Source organism: Equus asinus, chromosome 21, assembly GCF_041296235.1.
Source record: "Equus asinus isolate D_3611 breed Donkey chromosome 21, EquAss-T2T_v2, whole genome shotgun sequence".
NCBI lineage: Eukaryota > Metazoa > Chordata > Mammalia > Perissodactyla > Equidae > Equus > Equus asinus.
Genome location: NC_091810.1, coordinates 91,138,180 through 91,157,657, shown reverse-complemented (window position 1 = coordinate 91,157,657; position 19,478 = coordinate 91,138,180). Strand labels below are relative to the sequence as shown.

The 19,478-nt window shown below is 36.2% G+C and overlaps 1 protein-coding gene across 4 annotated transcripts in view; it reads left to right on the top strand.

The window, feature by feature from the left end:
- PLOD2 (procollagen-lysine,2-oxoglutarate 5-dioxygenase 2) overlaps positions 1-19,478 on the top strand; it is an 88,694-nt gene that overhangs the window by 58,365 nt on the left and 10,851 nt on the right. For all 4 annotated transcript variants that reach the window (XM_014829910.3, XM_014829909.3, XM_044754331.2 and 1 more), the window contains exons 6-12: positions 631-694; positions 1,983-2,080; positions 9,405-9,506; positions 12,598-12,723; positions 14,424-14,545; positions 15,984-16,088; positions 19,077-19,202. In XM_014829910.3, coding sequence (XP_014685396.1) covers positions 631-694; positions 1,983-2,080; positions 9,405-9,506; positions 12,598-12,723; positions 14,424-14,545; positions 15,984-16,088; positions 19,077-19,202 — 743 coding nt within the window. The remainder of the gene's footprint in view (positions 1-630; positions 695-1,982; positions 2,081-9,404; positions 9,507-12,597; positions 12,724-14,423; positions 14,546-15,983; positions 16,089-19,076; positions 19,203-19,478) is intronic.

Genomic DNA, 19,478 nt, shown 5'->3' with positions numbered 1-19,478 from the left:
CAAACAGTCCATAACAGCAGGCAAAGACAATTTTTAGGAATATTCTTAAAACACTGTAATGTAGCAGAAAAACTGGTGCATTGAGAAGCATAAGGTTTGTAAAGCAGGTTAATTATTATGATTATGTTGATTAGTTACAAACTTATTATAGCGGTCAGATGGGTTATGCTCCAATGATAACCCCCAACCTCAACAGCTTAACACAACAGAGGTTTATTCCTCCTGCTACATGTCCAGGTCAGCAGGGCGTTTCTACTTATTGTGGTCATTCAGGGACCCAGGCTGATGGGTCATGTCCACAGGGAAAGAGCACACTTAGGGTCTCGAACTGGCAATTACATGCTCCAAGCGGAAGCTATTCATTTTACTTCTGCTAACAATTCTCTGGTCAGAACAAGTCAAAAGGTGGAGAAGTAGAAATATTCAGAGAAAAACTTGAATGCTTTACCATACCCTTTATCCTCCAATTTAATAAACTATAAAATTACATTCTTTCTGTCTTTTTGAAAAATATTGCTGGAATAATTTACATATAGGACCTTTAAATTTCCCCCCCAAACGATATTAACATGATAGAGTTGTTTGCTGTTTTTGTTGTCATTTTCAATTCCATTCTATTCTTATTTTTAGGAAGCTATTAACATCACATTGGATCACAAATGCAAAATTTTCCAGACCTTAAATGGAGCTGTAGGTATGCTTGCTAGATACCAGATTACTTGTGTGTACAAATGAACACCTGTGTTTTCAACTGTCCTCCCTTTTGTTGTATCCATTTTGGGTCTGTGACTAGGTTTGACGTGTAGATATTGCAACTGTTAAAAAATATTGAACTTGAGCTTAGCTTGATATAGTTAAATTCATTCGGTTAAAATCATTTCCTAAGACTAGTGCAAAAAAGATAAACTTCTGGCCTAAGGTAGTCTAGAATTTAATGTCTCGCCATCTGGGGACTGCAGATTTATTTACGAATTACCTGCACCTCATTTTTACCCCTTTTACACGTTTTCCAGTATAAGTTCTCTGTATTGTGAATTACCCAAGAGTATTAGAGCATTAGAGTATTTTACCCTAGCTGAAAGGTAGCTGGTAACTGGGCATGCACACTTATGGATCTGTGTGTGTGTTGGGGGGGCGGGGGTGGGTGCAGTTGCATGTGTGCGTGCATGTACCTATGCCTGTGTGTGTTTTCCTAAAGAGACGTATATCTTGATAACAATATATTAATACATTAAAATAAAAATATAAATTAATGCATTAATACCTTAAAAATTAAAAATATGTTGCAATTCAATACACTTCTTCAAGTCAGTTCATACAGTAAAAAGATTCTCAGAATATTTAGTTTGGAGTACTCAGGAAATATGAGGGAAAAAAGCTGAAAGCAAAAAAAAAAAACCCAAAACACTGTTGCTGCTCCCATTTGACTTGTGTATTCCTGGAGTTTGCATTAGTTCTGATTTTCAAGAACAGGAAATACTGTCAATGGTGGCCAATTGTAGAAGCCTTGCTTGTGCCTGGCAGCGTTCTATTCGCCATACATATATTGTTATTATCTTCATAATAGCCTTGAAAGTCAGGCAAGGAACTCATTTACAGATGAGTAAGTTGAGACAATAGTTTAACTGGTCTAGGATCACATCACTTTGAAGAGACAGAGGTAGGATTCCAAAGATGCTTTCCTTCCTCCAGACACCCCAGTGGCGTAGTAACTCACTTGCCAGTGCCAGGCTGGAGTAAGTGAGACTCTCAGACTGTCTATCTGTACCAGTCCCATCCTTCATTTTGGGTATCTGCTGACTTGGAGGGGTCCTGAGAGTGTTGCAGCACATGGCATAGTATGCATGAGAAATTTTGTAACAAGATATGTATATAGATAGATATGGCTATGTAGATAGCTATAGCTATGGATAGACACATATGCACGTGTAAATACACATGCAATGTAAGTGACTAAAACCTGTTTTTTCTTTTTCACCCAGATGAAGTTGTTTTGAAATTTGAAAATGGTAAAGCCAGAGCTAAGAACGTATTTTATGAAACACTACCAGTGGCAATTAATGGAAATGGACCCACCAAGGTGAGTCACAGTGGCTTTTCCCTGTTTGCCTCTTTCTGGGAGGTAGACTGTGGAGTAATATGTAGAAGGTCCTCTTCTTCTTCTTTTTAAATATTTTTAAAAGGCTTTATTTTGGTGCCAACAATTTTTACAGGCTTTATCTTTTATGCAGTATATGTTATCTTATTTCATTCAGATTAATCAAACTGATGATTTTTCCTCAGCAGAGTAGTAACTTTTCATTCTATTTGTAACACGTTTCACTTTAGTGGTTAATAATAACAGCTACCTTGAGGGTTAGCCACGTTTCCCCCGTACAGAGATCCTGTCTGAGTAGGAAATGCTGAGGTCGTTAAGGGCCATTTGTTTCTCCTCAGTCACCATTTCTAAGTTAGCAGCTTTGCTAAGTGAGATGCGACTGAATAGCCAGAAAGCTTCCTCTTGCGTTTATTTTATACCAAGGTCGATGGTTCATGATCGACAAAGACTTAATTTGACTAATGAAATTTTGGGTGCTTTTCTGTTTCAAATATGTATAGTTGAGCTTGCTGAATTGTTATTGACTGCAAAATTTATAGATAAGTTTGTATTGCTGGTATCCAATTGAAATGGAACGTGAATTGTAGACGGTCATGTGTTGCTTCATGATGGGGATATGTTCTGAGAAATGCATTGTTAGGTGATTTCGTCATTGTGCGAACATCATAGAGTGTACCTACACCACCCTAGATGGTATGGCCTACTGCATACCTAGGCTATATGGTACTGATCTTATGGGATCACCGTTGGATATGTGGTCCCTTCACTGACTGAATGTCGTTAGACGGTGCATGACTGTATATGTACTGTGCCTAAAACAATGTTCTGAGATACTGAGATACCTAGTTTACTCATAAGTACCTAGAAAAGAGGTTAACAGGTAGATTTGCATTGCGGGAAGAGAGGATAGGGAGATGTAGTCTGCTGTTTGGAGGAGTGAGTAGTCTGAACTCCAGTGGAATACATGGAAAGAAATTCAGGGGAAAGCCCACATCGGCAGCTTCTCCACCATCAAAACGGAAGGTTCCCCTTCTCCTCTGGCTAATCTTTCCACCTTCCTTTTCATCCCATTCCTGTCTCCTACAAATTAATCTTCTCCTGTGCTCTGCCTTCTCTAATCAATTTTCCCAGCTCTGTTCTCTCCTCATCAGCATTTTAAAGACCCTCAAGTCTTTCCCATCCTATAAACAGAACAGAACCTAAGCCAACACAAACTGAAACATCCTCCTCAACCCACAGTGCCTTCCAGCCTGCATGTCTTTTCTCCTCCTCTTCACAGCCAAACTGCTTTGAAGTAGAGACATCCCACCGGCACCACTGTTCCTCTTCCCGCCACACCAGGAAGTGCTCCTGTCAAGGTCTCTTGTGACATTCCTGTTGGGTAGTAGACAGTTGTCTGTAACTTCACCCAAAGGTAATGTTTGACCTCGTCAATCCCCTTCAGTCCTACTTGAAATACTGTTTCCTTTTGTTTCCATGATGCTCTGCTGGTTTGTCTACTGATTTTCTGGCCTTTCTTCTTAAATCTCTTTTTTCCTCTCTTTCTTTTTTTAATATACATTTTTAAAGTTTAGCACTTGCTGTGTGTGGAGGTCGGGGCCGGGGGTAAGCTCTCCCTGTTCCGATTTATTAAGTGTTCCACAGCTCTCCACGGAGGCCTCCTCCTTTTCTCTTCTACACACATTTCTGGAGTAATTTGCTTCATTCCCATGTCAGCAAATCCTCTCCTGACGCTGATGATTTTCAGATCCTTGCTGTGTGTCCTGTATCTTTCCTGAGCTCCAGGTCTAAATACACCTTTGGTAGATTTATTTCTGTGTCGTATAAGATCCATAGTTCAAGATTTCCAGTTCTGCTTTCTCTTCCATCCAGTTGGTTAACCAGAACCTGGGTTTTGTTTTGGCTGTAGTTGCTTGCCAAGAACTTGCTCTTCCAAACCAACAGCTGTCCCTTCTAACTCTGGTGTGTGGTAGTTTATCTAATTTTCTCTGTGCCCAAAGCAGCTTCCTTAGTTCAGGCCAACTGCAACCTCCCACCAGGGGCAGCCACCCACCAGCAGCTTGGAACTGGAATATTCTGCTGAAGCAGAAACCAGATCACATCACTTACCTGTGTGATTTCCTCCACGGACCTGGGTATGCAGTTCCAAATTCTCAACTTGTCTTTAAGGCATTTTTTACATTTTGCTCCTGCTTTAGTGATAACCAATCTACCACCTTATCTACCCCACCACTCTTGATACCACAAATATCCATGCACACGTTTCTCCTACTGTCATTCTCTCCCTCAGCTCCTGCCATACTGAGTGACTTTCAACTTCACAAACATTTCACGTTGCCTCTGTCTGCAAGTCTTCTGTACGTGCATTTCACTCACTCTGGAATCCCTGCCCTCGTTACAACCCACTGTACCCCAAGTCCTGTTCATCTTTAGGTGGTAGCTTAGTCTTTCCCCCTCAGGTCTCTGCATGCTTTTATAATACCTAAAACTTCTTCCATCACAATACATACCACATGCTGGATGGGGAAGGAAATTACATGTCTTTGTGTCTTCCTTATTTACTGGGCCTTTAGCCTAAGAATTACAGAAATGACATCTATCCTGTTGACTTTTGTTTTCCCAAGGTCAGCACATCTGTAGCGTATATTAGCCTTTCAATAAATCGTAATTAAATGTCAGTGTCTATAAACAATCTAAAGACCTAGAATTATTCTTGGGAGTGGCAAAGCAGATATTTTTCTGGCAGGGCAAAAAAGTCTTAAAATTGCTGTAGGTTGCCATAACTATCCTTGAGCAAATTTGATAGATGGGCCAATTTTGTCTCTGAAGCCCTTTACAGTGTGTGTGTGCATACGTGTGTACGCATGCGTGCATGAGCATGCTTGCGGTTTCTGTGTTAGCCATCTGTCTGATACCCTTGGCACCAGTCAGGCAAGTGCTGTTCTAACCAGACATTGCTTGTAACTAAATAGTGTGCTATTTCTCTTTGGTAATGTAATATTTTAATCAGATTTAAATGTCTTTAAAGAGGAAGCTTGGTCCTGAGAATCTAGCTATTGTGGGTAAGGCCTAATGGTTTTCTGATTTCAAAGTGATCAATTCCTTCCAAATCCCCAGGAGAACACTGACTGGAGCTTTCCTAAGTGACTGAAGATCTCTCATAAGAAAAGGGGCGCTAATCCTTAAGCGTTTAGGAAGGCTGTGGGGACCAAGAAATTTGAAGTCTTCCGGGAAACATTCTCAGTTTAGGCTATCTCTGTTTCTGGGCTTTCAAGCAGTCTCATGATCCTATTATATTTTCTCTGACATAATCCTATTTAGTCTATCTTCCTACAATTCTATTTGGCAACCAAAACTGAAGTAAGCTTTTTATGATAAAAATTATATTTGGTATAATACAAAAATTTGAGAAAAGATTATATAAACAAGTATTCAACTAATGCTCATACTTTATTTAATAATGTTACGTTAAATAGAGGCACATGAATATATCACATTTTCTTCTGTGTCCAGGTTAATGGGGAAAGAAAGTATATTACTCTTTACATACAAATTTTTCTTTTAACCTTCATAAAGGTGAAAAAAAATTTTATATGAGCTTCTGTAAGTTAATTTTACTTATTATTTTATTTAGCAAGGGATGATTATAACGTCCATAGTTTTGAGACATAATATTGAACTAAATGGTATAATATGTAATTCACTTTTTCATTTAAAAATATGCACATAATCTGTAAATGATAGATTGTTTATAGTGTGTTAATAGACCAAAGTATGTAGCGATGAGTTTATTTCTTACTTTCTCTAAATCTCGTGCTATTAGGAAGAACAATTTTTAAATTATAAGTAATTTAAAAAATCACATATAATCCCACAACCCTCCCATATTGTTTTCATTCACTGCTGTTTTCAGTTTTTATGTCCTTTCAGTATGTATCTGTGAACATTCATATTTTTCATTTGTTTTCATAATGATGTATAAACAACTTTCTGTTTTTTAATGAATATTTTGTTTGAAATATGTTTCTGCATTTATTCTACATGATTATTCTCATACTGGTCTAGAAACAATCTAATATAAATTAGTTTTTAGATAGAAACTATAATTTCTGTTTTTAAGCTTTACTTTTTATTCCAGAAGCTTATTTAGTGTTAGTACCCCATCATAAGATGCTTATTCTTATACCTAACCTTTTCTTTTAAATATCAGATAATATACATCTTAAGGTAGTCATTATGATATTGGTGGTATTTCTATACAAATAGAAGTTAGATCAAATCACCTCATTTGCACATGAAAACAAATCATTTCTGAAACTAATTTGATTTGCAATAAAAATAGGGATCTTAATTTTTTGCATAAAACCCACAATGTTAGGGTCACTATGACCTTGAATAATTGAATGATTTGAAAATAAAAAAGAAAGAAAGGAAGAAAAAATTTGGTTGGAAAATTTCTCTGCCAGTGAAATGACATCATCCTTGGAAACATTGCGGTATTGTGAAAGAAGGATCAGGAAAGTACTACCACCTAGTAGCTGGGACAGCCGAGAACAGCCTAACGACATAAACAGCCTTCTGCACTTTCCAAAGCTGCCAGCAGGACTGTCTGCAGTTTTTAATGGAGAGAACAGATGTAAGGGAGGGTGGGGGTGGTGGATAACTTCTGCCTGTGTGGTGAGAGATCCAAAAGAGGGAGGTTTCCCGTCAAAAGTAATGTTTTTAAAATATCTTAATTATGTATAAAAATTGAATTGAGGCTAAAAAGTAGAAAGCAGAAAAGTTACAAAGTAAAGTTTTAATTTTGAAAACTAAAAGTAATGCCTTTTATGCTCTAACATTTTAAAAAATATCAATCATTTTCATAGTCACATAGGGATTCTAATAGACTGGTAAATAATTCATGAAATAAATATTTAATTTTTTATAAGATTTCTGAGATGAGGAAAGTATAGTCTTTATATATACATGAGAATTTTAGATATGGCCAACTATCTGGGGGATTTTTTTCTTCTTTAAAAAAAATATTTCCCAGGATATTTTAGACAGAACTGTATATTTCCCTCTGGGCTTTTTAAAAATCTCTTTTGGAAATAATGCATAATGAAGTATCCATTTTCACATGTATCTCTTTATTTTCTTCCTTCAAAACCATAATCTTTTGTAGAACATGAATGATTAAATTAATGTTTGCATTTGTAATTTGACAGCAGTAAAATTTTTTGTTTTTATTATAGAGGCACATTAAAATGACCACATTGACTCTTGAAATGTTATTAATGAATGCCATAACTACATATTTCCTGCCTTGTAATTTGTTTCCTGAATTATAATGTAATTCAAAAGAAATGTGAGTTACTTGTCCATTACTTCTTCTTGTGTTATACAGATTAAATGTAACTATGTCTACAATATCTGTATTACACAAAGATTTTCCCATTGTAATTAATGCTGTACTTATTTTACCAGAATTTTTTCAGTTTCAATACAATAGAAATATCTGGATGGAATCCCAGATATATGTGTGGAATCTGGTAAAATGGTACTGGAGTAATTTACCTCATCTGTTCTATACCTTAAGATCTCTTTTAGAGTCTTAAGAAGCTAGAAGAATCCACTTGTCACTTCTATGCATTTTGACTATCATATGTAATGGATAGACATTTTTTCCTTTGAGTTCATCTCACCTTTCCAATGAAGAGTTAATGATTATATAAGCATAATGAGGATTAGAGGTGCTTCCTTTTAAAAGTAATATAAAGTCACAGCCAAAGCTAGTTTGCTACATGTTCACTGTGTTGAGGTGAAAAAATGTTTGTGAAAAGAAATAATAAAAAAATTAAAAAGTATGAATGAATGTTCATACTGCTATAGATATTAACATTGCAGTAGAAAGTAATTTTTTTTTAAGTAAATCAGAATTTTCCTAAAAATGTTCAAACTCTATGGATATACGAGATTCATTTGAGGGCTTAGAGGATATCTTATAGTGCTTCCCTCTCCTCCATCCATCTTCCCTCATCCTCTCCTTCACCCAAAAGATATGCAAGGACACAGATTTTACAGGTAAAATGAATGCCAATAGATGGTTAAGGACAAGGGGAGATAGGTCACAAAGGAAATCCTCTGAGGATCCGAAAGGGGTAGGTGGGGAAGCAGTGTTGTACTTTACTGTTGATAGGATGTATGGGGTGGCTATAATTAGGAGCTTGTTCTAGATCTGTTTTAGTCTGCAAACTTTCTTTTCCTGAAGTCAGTACCCCTTATTCACTGCCAGAAAGCATAGTTTATTATAGGTAGCATAGTTTTCTGCCTTTTGGTGATAAAGTTTGTGCAGTATTTGTTTTGTATGGTACTGTTGGTAAGAGGTCACACTGTCACTGCCCCATTCACTGTGTCTGTGCTGAGCCTTTAAACATATTTATCTTGTTATTAAATTACTGTTCACAAGATGGTTTTTTGTGTTGTTTTGCCAGTAAGTCTCATTAGCCCACTTAAATCTGTGTGTTTCATTGTTTGACATATTTTCTTAATTGTCTTTTCTGGTGTTATTCCTTATATAATGAAATAAATGACCTTTATTACTTTATGCATTTTTTGGCATTTCTAGACAAAGTTTGTCCTGCTTTATGATTCATAGTCTGGAGAGAACTTTGTTCAATATGTGCATCTAGGTGATAAATATTAATAGAATTATTAAAGGAATATACCCAGTTTACATGTTTATAGAATGAAAGTGATACCAAACATCTTAATCTCAAGTTCATGTGCTGATGCAAAATAAGTCAATAATTGAGACACATGCTTGGAGATGGAGAAAGTTTTATTCAAATTGGCCAAAACGAGAAGATGGGAGGATAGGTTCTCTCAAATTCACCTAAACAAAAGATGAAAGCAAGGGGTTTTCATAGAATGTAAGGGGCTTGGGAGGTGGAGTTTTGGAGAAAGAAAGGGGAAGTCCATGTTTCTTTCACTCCAGATAAGCCCCTGGGCAATCAGACTTCTTGGCACCAGCAGCAGCTGGGGGCTGGTTATCTGATGGTTGGAACTTCCTTAAAGGCATTCTTTTTCTTCTGCAAATCAAGCTGATAAATCCTTGTGACCCTTGAGTCACCCTTCAGATTAAACAAGAAAACAGCAAATTAACAAGATTAACTTCTTTTTATTTGTGACTGTGTTAGGAACAAGGTCCAAGGGTAATCAAGCTCTTATTGAGTATTTACAGTAACCCTCAGGTACCTGAGTTCAAAAGCACATTGAGGGGAGAGGCTGATTTTTGTTAATACAGTTTTCCTTCATTTACTAGATTCTCCTGAATTATTTTGGAAACTATGTACCTAACGCGTGGACACAGGATAAGGGCTGCACTCTTTGTGAATTGGATACAATTGACCTGTCTGCAGTAAATGTAAGTGGAATTGACTGTGTGTGAAATGCAGTAATAAAAAGTATATTGTCATGAAATACAGTGACTTGTGGAAAAAAAAAGGGCACATTATTTTATAGTTTTGATAAGAGGGTAGAGAATGGATTTATAAAGCTAAAATAGGATGACTCAGAAAATTGTTAGATTGGTGTATTTCTGAAATGTTTCTGAAAGCAAAACCATCTCATAATCTACCCCCGTGAAAGGGGCGTGGTTTTTAATATTTAACAGCCTGCTGTGATTGGGTATTCTTGTTTTGTTTTACTCTGCTAACTAGGTCAAAGCATTAAGGAAAAACAATGGTTACAGTGCTCCAGCGTTTGTATTGACTAATTTTGTCTGTGTTTGATTTTCAAACTCGATGATTTAAAGAGTAATAAATGATTATATAACTAAGGACTGTTTTAAGTATTTTACATATGTAACCCATTTAAACTTCACACAATCCCTTAAAAAGTAGGTAGTACTGTTGACTGAGTTTTACAGGTGAGGAAACAGGTTTATACAGGTTAAGTAACTTGTTGAGGGCGCACAATGTTTTTAAGTGTTGGAGGTGGGGTTTAGATTTAGGCAGACTGGCTCCACACCCTGTCTTCTTGACCACTGTGCAGTTTTGCCTGGATGTCACGTACATATTATATACCAGGCACGGTGCTACTTATATATATTTTTCATAGACAATTACAGCTATGGCTTATCATTTATGCTTTGAGGTTAAATGAGCAATTGGAAATTATTATTATTTGTCTGTAATACATTTTTATACACTCTTCTTCTGTCATCAGCCAGAGCAGAGCAGTTTTAGGATATCCTATAGTAACATTTTTCTTCCAAAAAATTGCTCTTATATCTTAGAAGACTTTTATGTGTATGAACAATTGGAATCCAGGTATGATTTTGTCATTAAGGCTGATTCTTTCCTTCAGTCACCGTAGGTTTATTGACAATCTGCAGCATGCCAGATAAGTAGAACCCATGTGGGCAAAAATAAAATTCCCAGTAATACAGCTCTGGGAACTCCTGGACCCTCACACGTACAAAATACTCTCACTGTAAAACACTAAAGCTCCTGAATTAAATAGTTTCTGTTCTTATTACTGTCTGAAAGGAGGATAAAGAGTAACTTGTGCACATATAGGAGCTTCTGAATAGAGCCCTATTTTACTTGAAAATAAGACTCTTTGGCCAGTCTCTCAAATAACAAACTGAATGTTTCCTCTCTGGAAAGAATGCCAGAATATTTCTGAATGAAGCTGCATCATGAAGATGTTTAAAAGTCATCTTGATCTTTTTTGCAGAAAGTAATATTGTCCTCTGGAGGGAGAGTTAATACTTTCTGTTTGGTTCTCATTTTCATAAACTTTCTGGTGCAAAGATAGAAAAATATTTATATTAAAATGTTTTTATTTTATCTTATTTTTTGCTATTTACATGCTATACAGGAAAGCCATTCTATTATGAAAAATAAATTTCTTGTGTTTCATATGTGTAGTTATTATGCAATAGAGATATAAAAATTAAAATTATGTAGGTAGTTAAGATCTCAGGTCTACCATATTGTTAGATGTGGGCCGTAGACAAGGTTCTTTATATGTAAAAACAAGAGTGGCTGTCTTAGAGGGTTGGGAGGTGGGTTAAATCAAATTATATATTTCTCTATATGTTAGTTTATATGTATAAACTTTATATATGCGTGAAGTGCTAAGCCTTCAATAAATGTTAACAGTTGTATGGTTGTTATTGTTGGCATGTAGGAATGAATTTAGATTGATAATGGAGATGTAGCATATTGAAGCCCAGTTCTTTACCTGCTAAATTATGTGTTCTGGGTTGCTTAACTTCTCCAAATCCCATTTTCCTCACGTGTAAATTTGGATAATAAATAACTTCTAAGATTATTATGAAGTTTACATGAAATGCATTATCTCATTTGGTAAGGGGGAGTTTTGATCCACTTTTTACTTATTTCCGCTGTTGAATTGAGAATTCCTAGAGGGTAGATATTTTGTCTTTGTTTGTTCATTTAGTAATAAATATTTGGGTGAGTGCGTGGATGGATAAAGAAGCGCAACAGTCTACCAGGTGTACTTCAATGCAAACAAATGTGAAGTTATGATCCAGAAAACAGAGGAATGTGTGAAGTTCCATGTGTGAAAAGATGGGGGAGGGGTACCTAATTCAGCATTTAACGTATGTGGTACTTTTAAAAATCTTTAATCCTTAAATTCAGGCTTTGAGAAATGGTTTTAAAAAGGCCTTATAAAGAAATATTTCATGGAGTTCTGTAATAGCGCTATTACATGGTCATTCACTTACCTTTCTGTCCTCCCCAACCGTTTGTAAGTTTTTCAAGCCAGCAACTTTCACTCCTTTTTCTGTATTTGTCACAAGGACTGACAAGTAAAATGGGTATTTCAGAAGTTTTCATGCAATGGATGAAAGATAAAGTGTTCCCCAAAACCTACTCAAACAGGATTTAAGAAAGTATATGAAAATAGGAACAAGAAGATACAATATATTAGTGAAAGAAAATAGCTTTCTTTATATATAATATAATAATGAAGTTAAATGAGATTTAAGGAGATATTCGATGATGGAAACAAATGTTCGAGTCCTTCATGATTGCTTTATTTGAGCTGCAAATTAACAGCTGAACTTCCAAACCATGGAAACAAAAAGAGAAACACAGTTAGCATTCTGGCTTCTTAGATGAGGCTGTCAAAATAGATTCAGATCTGCAGGCAGTTTCTTTAAGGACTATCATAAAGGAAGTGTTGAATGGTAGAGTAGGCAATATCCTTAATTACATCCATATCATAAATATGACAGAGAGTTTCCTCTTCAAATCTAAGTCATAATACCGAGACAAGATTGAATAAAATCACTTTGATGTTAGGGGTCAACAAAAATGTATTTCAAGGGTTAGAGAATTGCCATGGGGCCATGCAGATTCAGCAGATTAATTGAACTGACATTCTAGTATAGTTTATGTTGTGTTGACTAAGACTTGATTAGCATTTAAAGTAAAACCACACTAACGATAACTTTTTTGTGTGTTTGCTATAAAACAAAGGTCCATCCAAATGTAACAATAGGTGTTTTTATTGAGCAACCAACTCCTTTCCTACCTCGATTTCTGAACCTATTGTTGACACTGGATTACCCAAAAGAAGCACTTAAACTCTTTATTCATAACAAAGTAAGTATTTGAAAAATGAATATTTTATGTGAAAACTATTTTTGATCTTCTTTGGAACTATTTGTTATTATTTATGTATGTCTAAAAAAGTCCACTGGGCTAAATTCAGTGGGGGAATTTTGGAGTACTTACTACTGCCCTGCCTGTTTAGAACCTGAGGATTTTATCGAGTCCAGAAACTAGTATCATAATATTGGGATGAACCACATGAAACTCAATTTTTTGTAAATCAAAAATGGTTGATTATCAGCCATTATTTTCCTGTGGCTCAACTTAATATATAATGAAGAGATGTCAAAGCGCTGTATTTGGGTTGCTTTTGGTTAGTTCTGGTACTTTCTTTTCTAGAATTAAATTGTTTGCAGCATATAATAGTACCATAACATCACAACTTGAAATTGCTTCCAGATAGAGTATTGTTTTGATTAATCACACATCGGCATGTTCTTCCCCAAAAGACTGTGATATTGTCATTTCCTTCAAAAATATTCAGAACCTCCCAAATACCTCCCACATATAATCTAAACTCAAAGACATTTTCCCTCAGTATTTTGCTTGCCTCTTTCCTGTTAAAACAGTTGGTATTTAACATCAGCTAGAAAAACTTACTAACTGTGAAGTTAAAGTCTTTAAGTTAAAACTTAAAAGCTGTGAAGAATGCTGTTTTCTCTTCTGTCCTAATACTATTTGTTTAACATTGTTTTTTCTTCCTAATGTACATGTCAGCTAATCATTTGCCTTTCTCAGAGAATATTTTAAATGTGCAAAACACTAGCTAAAATAAGTTTAAAAGGTTGAATCATTGAGCATTTGCTTTGGAAAATGTGTTGTAATATATGTACTTAACGTTAAATTGTTTTGTTTTTATGTATTGTGTCTGTTATTTGTATTTTTCCTGCTTTCGTAACACCTACAACTCCTTGATCATAGGAGTTTTTGTCTTTTCTTCTATTTAAAGTTAACCTATGCAGCTTTTATGTGATAAGTAGTTTTAACAAGCTGTGAAAAGTTTTCAAAACTACTTAGTGAGACTAGGTACATAAAAAGCTCAGAAATGCTCTAATGATGGATACAGATAATCTTATCTAAATTTTAGCACAGTTGAATCACACTAATTTGATGGCTTTTATGTTGACAATTTTCCCATTATATTTCCCTGTCAAAAAAATGTTGTTAAACTTTCCCCTCTTTTTGTAAAAGCACAATTTTATTTATAAGTTTCTTTTTTAATCTCTGGCTTTAAAGAATCTTGTGATATTTATTTTATAAAATATGATTATTTATATTTACAACTTATATTAATATATTAGATTTAATAGACATTTTTTATGAATATTTTACAACACATGTCCATTCTCAGGCCATCAGTTATTTTTTCTCTTGAGTTAGAAACATTTTATAGCACCCAGAATTTAAATATTTATGCAAGGACCTGTCTAGGAGTAGATGTTAAAAGAGTTTTGAAGTATCTTCTCTTTAAAAAAATATTGATATGTATCTATTTTAGATTCTTATGTGACATTTAGGTGATATTCAAATGTAACATGTTTAATATGGTTATCATTTTGTCTGTAACTGAGTGAGTATTAGAATTGTGGAATTTACAGCTTTGAATATGAACCCATCCCTACTTATGAATACTTCGGTCATCTTACTCTCTTATTTTCTCACTAATTTTCTATTGTTTAAATATGTTACAGGAAGTTTATCATGAAAAGGACATCAAGATATTTTTTGATAAAGCTAAACATGAAATCAGTACTATAAAAATAGTAGGGCCAGAAGAAAATCTGAGTCAAGCTGAAGCCAGAAACATGGGAATGTATGTTTTAATAAATTTAAATTGAACAATTTCTACTAAACAAACTTTAAAAAAAAAAACTTTTCTTTAAAATTAGTACCCTAAACTTAGATGTCTCAAAAGTGTGTGTGTGTGTTTCTGTGTGCATGTGCAAGAGCGCCTCTACTGTTAGACTATGTCTATGTTTGTGTATATTTTCATGTAAAGGGCCATGGAATCTATTTACGTTTTTCTTTTAATGACTAAGAGTCAACAGATTTAATCAAACTATTAGTGAACTTCAGATCAAGATTAAAGAAAAAGTACTCTGACAAATGAATAGTATGATGATGTAGCAGTGATTTAAATGTTTACTATCTGAAGGTTGTGTGTAGTAAAAATGTGTGTTTCAGGCTGTGGGGAACAAAAGGTATTCCTGCTTTCTAGTTACCTACTGATCTAGATAATAATGTAACACTCAGAAGAAATGTTTTAGGTCCTTTGTTTAGCCCTTTTAATACTTCAGACAGATTACTGTACAACTCTGGTAATAGTAAAAACCAGCATTTATTTGGTGAATGTTAATTGTATATGGCAGGCAGTGGGTTAAGAGCTGCTGATAAAAGGTTGATAAGTCATGGGGACTTCTCGTCAGGAGATGTGCTTATCTCACACTGTGGAAGCGCAGGGCCCAGAGTGACGGATACTGCCTGGTGTGGGAGGTGAAGGGATGGGCAGGAAGACAGGCCTTGGAAAAACCAAACAGATGTTACTACTAATGGTACCATAACTTATTCACTGGAGAATCCCTTGGGTCCACGTTCAGAACTCATTTTTCTCTAATTTTTTGCACAATTTTAACAAGCTGTCCTGCCTAGTCTCCTGTTTGACAGTTGCTGAGAAACAAGTGTGGTATGCAGATACACGCTGGCAAAAGCAGAAAGTGATAACTGGGACCAGCAGTGAGGGAGGGGAGCTCAGAGAGAGAGAAGCCCCAACATGGAGGCCATGGTTCCTGGGGGCGTTTCATGGGTCACGAGTGGTTCATTGCTTGATGTTCCTGACGCTGACGTGACAGGCTCTACCACGAACAGCCTGCAGCACAGCCCGTGTCCCCTAGGAGGCAGGGGAGCAACTATCTCAGAACGAGTCCTGTGCAAATCAAGTGTAAAAAGTCTTAATACCTGAAGAATTACACACTTGTATCTCCAAGATTCCCTTACAACTGAGTTGTTGAATATCTACGAGATTTTGCCCTGTGTGCGTGTGTGTGATTCCAGCGTTGGTGTGTCTGTGAACATCTGTGTTGATAAATTGACCGTTTTGAAATTTAAGACAATATTTATCTTTTTGTTTATCTTACTATTTTGATTAGAAAAGTATGTTAGAGAAACCTTGTTTTACATATAAGCTTTATGTTATCATTTTTCAACCAGAAAATATTCATTTTATCTAATTCTTATTTCTTTTTCCATGTCAGGGATTTTTGCCGTCAGGATAAAAACTGTGACTATTACTTCAGTGTGGACGCAGATGTTGTTTTGACAAATCCAAGGACTTTAAAAATTTTGATTGAACAAAACAGGTACTGTATAAAATTCAGTGTTGATTTATTTTTAAAATGATAATCATTTTCTGCATCTACATGGACACACTATAATTACTTATCTATGTTTAACAAATTGAGGAGACCCACACCGAGTTATTTTCTACACCTTATTAACTTTCAGTTCTAGTTAATTACTTTTCTTTTAAAGGAGTCAAATAGAAAGAACCTCATGAAAATTAGAATTATTTAATATTAGTTACAATCACAAATGCAATGTTTGTTGGGCCTACTTTTCTGTTTAACGTTACATGAAATCATGATATATCTGATACTAATAAAATTTGGAACTGCATTTTTCTCTGTAGATAATTTTAAAGTAAAGTTTCATAAAACTTCTGACCTAAAAGGTTATTGCAAACAGAGTTGTAGTTCTTAGAATTTGAAAGAAGTATCAGAGGTACAAATTATTCCACAGCCAGATCTGTGGTTTTATTTAATACTGAACTGATTATCTCTGGGCAGTATCTGTTTTCAGTTAACTGAGCTGGAATGGGAAAAAGACAGTGCCTATACCAGCTTATAACGATACTAATCTTCACTTGTTGATACTGCTACTGCTGATAATAACATTATTAATGCTACTTAGAGCCCACCTGTAACAAGTGCTTTTTAAGTGCCAGGTATTCTTCTAAGTATGTTTACATATATTAACACAATTATTTTGCGTAACAGATAGAATGGTTAACAGCGAACTGTTAGAATTACAGTTTTTATTTTGCTGAGTAAAATCTATGAGAACTCTATTATGCCCTATTAACCCACCCTATATATAATATGATTGTGTTTTTTTGTTGTTTTTGAGGAAGATTAGCCCTGAGCTAACATCCGCCTCCAGTCCTCCTTTTTTTGATGAGGAAGACTGGCCCTGAGCTAACATCCGTTGCCAATCTTCCTCTTTTTTTTCTTGTTTTATGTGAGCTACCGCCACAGAATGGCCGCTCACAGACGAGTGATGTAGGTGCACACCCAGGAAATGAACCCAGGCCACTGTCGAAGTGGAGGACACCAAACTTAACCACCAGGCCACTGTCGAAGTGGAGGACACCAAACTTAACCACTAGGCCACTGTCGAAGTGGAGGACACCAAACTTAACCACTAGGCCACTGTCGAAGTGGAGGACACCAAACTTAACCACTAGGCCACTGTCGAAGTGGAGGACACCAAACTTAACCACCAGGCCACTGTCGAAGTGGAGGACACCAAACTTAACCACTAGGCCACTGTCGAAGTGGAGGACACCAAACTTAACCACTAGGCCACTGTCAAAGTGGAGGACACCAAACTTAACCACCAGGCCACTGTCGAAGTGGAGGACACCAAACTTAACCACCAGGCCACTGTCGAAGTGGAGGACACCAAACTTAACCACTAGGCCACTGTCGAAGTGGAGGACACCAAACTTAACCACTAGGCCACTGTCGAAGTGGAGGACACCAAACTTAACCACTAGGCCACTGTCGAAGTGGAGGACACCAAACTTAACCACCAGGCCACTGTCGAAGTGGAGGACACCAAACTTAACCACTAGGCCACTGTCGAAGTGGAGGACACCAAACTTAACCACTAGGCCACTGTCAAAGTGGAGGACACCAAACTTAACCACCAGGCCACTGTCGAAGTGGAGGACACCAAACTTAACCACCAGGCCACTGTCGAAGTGGAGGACACCAAACTTAACCACTAGGCCACTGTCGAAGTGGAGGACACCAAACTTAACCACTAGGCCACTGTCGAAGTGGAGGACACCAAACTTAACCACTAGGCCACTGTCGAAGTGGAGGACACCAAACTTAACCACTAGGCCACTGTCGAAGTGGAGGACACCAAACTTAACCACTAGGCCACTGTCGAAGTGGAGGACACCAAACTTAACCACTAGGCCACTGTCAAAGTGGAGGACACCAAACTTAACCACTAGGCCACTGTCGAAGTGGAGGACACCAAACTTAACCACTAGGCCACTGTCGAAGTGGAGGACACCAAACTTAACCACTAGGCCACTGTCGAAGTGGAGGACACCAAACTTAACCACTAGGCCACTGTCGAAGTGGAGGACACCAAACTTAACCACCAGGCCACTGTCGAAGTGGAGGACACCAAACTTAACCACTAGGCCACTGTCGAAGTGGAGGACACCAAACTTAACCACCAGGCCACTGTCGAAGTGGAGGACACCAAACTTAACCACTAGGCCACTGGGGCTGGCCCACGAAATAGTCTTTTTGTGGAGAATAGTTCATCCATAGACTTCCTCTTGGAGGAGTTGTGGAGTTGTGTGAGCTTTTCTTAAAAATTGTGTGACACCACTGCAGTTCACTTCATTTTAAAAGTAGTTCTAGAGGAACCTCAGATTTTGTTTTTCTACAATAGTTAAAGGACCAGAAAAATACTCAGTGTTGCCAGGGCTAGCACACCAGTTTTAAAAGTTGTTAAAAAAAAAAAAAAGGAAACATACTTTAAAGTAATTCAAGACTTAACCATAAGAAAACTGGCCTATTTACAAATATGTCAGCCCATCTTGATTCATTTTTTTATTCAGCAAATATTTATGGGATGCTTTACTGTACCCGGGATTATTATGTCTTCCCAATGACAATGAAAATATTTGATTTCCTTTAGTGTAATTTCTGAAAGACTTAAAATAATTAAAGAATTAAGGTAGTTTCACTCTTGGCTATAAGTAAGGTACTTTTACAAGTTATTTTTATACTTTCAGTAGCATTTTCAGTTACGTTTTCTTTTTGTTACTTTTTTTAAGGAACATCATTGAAAATCAGTGTACTTACTTAAGAGAAAACGTTAGGAAGAAATTCCTCTTTTTATTTTATTTTACTCTTAGGTTTTCAGACTAACTACATGTGTGTTAAATATGTTTTATATGTCATGCTAAGATCAAAACACATAATTCTGTGGTAATTTAAAAATAAATAATTACCAGGATTTGGTTTTCTCTCTCTCTTTAGGAAGATTATTGCTCCTCTTGTAACTCGTCATGGAAAGCTGTGGTCCAACTTCTGGGGAGCATTGAGTCCTGATGGGTACTACGCTCGATCTGAAGATTACGTGGATATTGTTCAAGGAAACAGAGTGTAAGTTGCTTGATTTAATCTTTTAATGGAAAATACCATAATCTAAAGACATGGTCTTGTTAGTATCACTTAAGTTGTTTTCCTATTATCTCTTTTCTTTCTGTTTAGTGGAAATTTGAAAACCTAACAACCACTTGGGATCCTGAAATACTAGTGTAAAATTAATATTAAAAAATTATTTTTAAAGTTCTAAATCTTCAAAGGAACGAACTCACTGTGGTGGGAAATACTAAGAGACAATATATGGTTACTATAAGTAGCCATCTTATGGTTAGA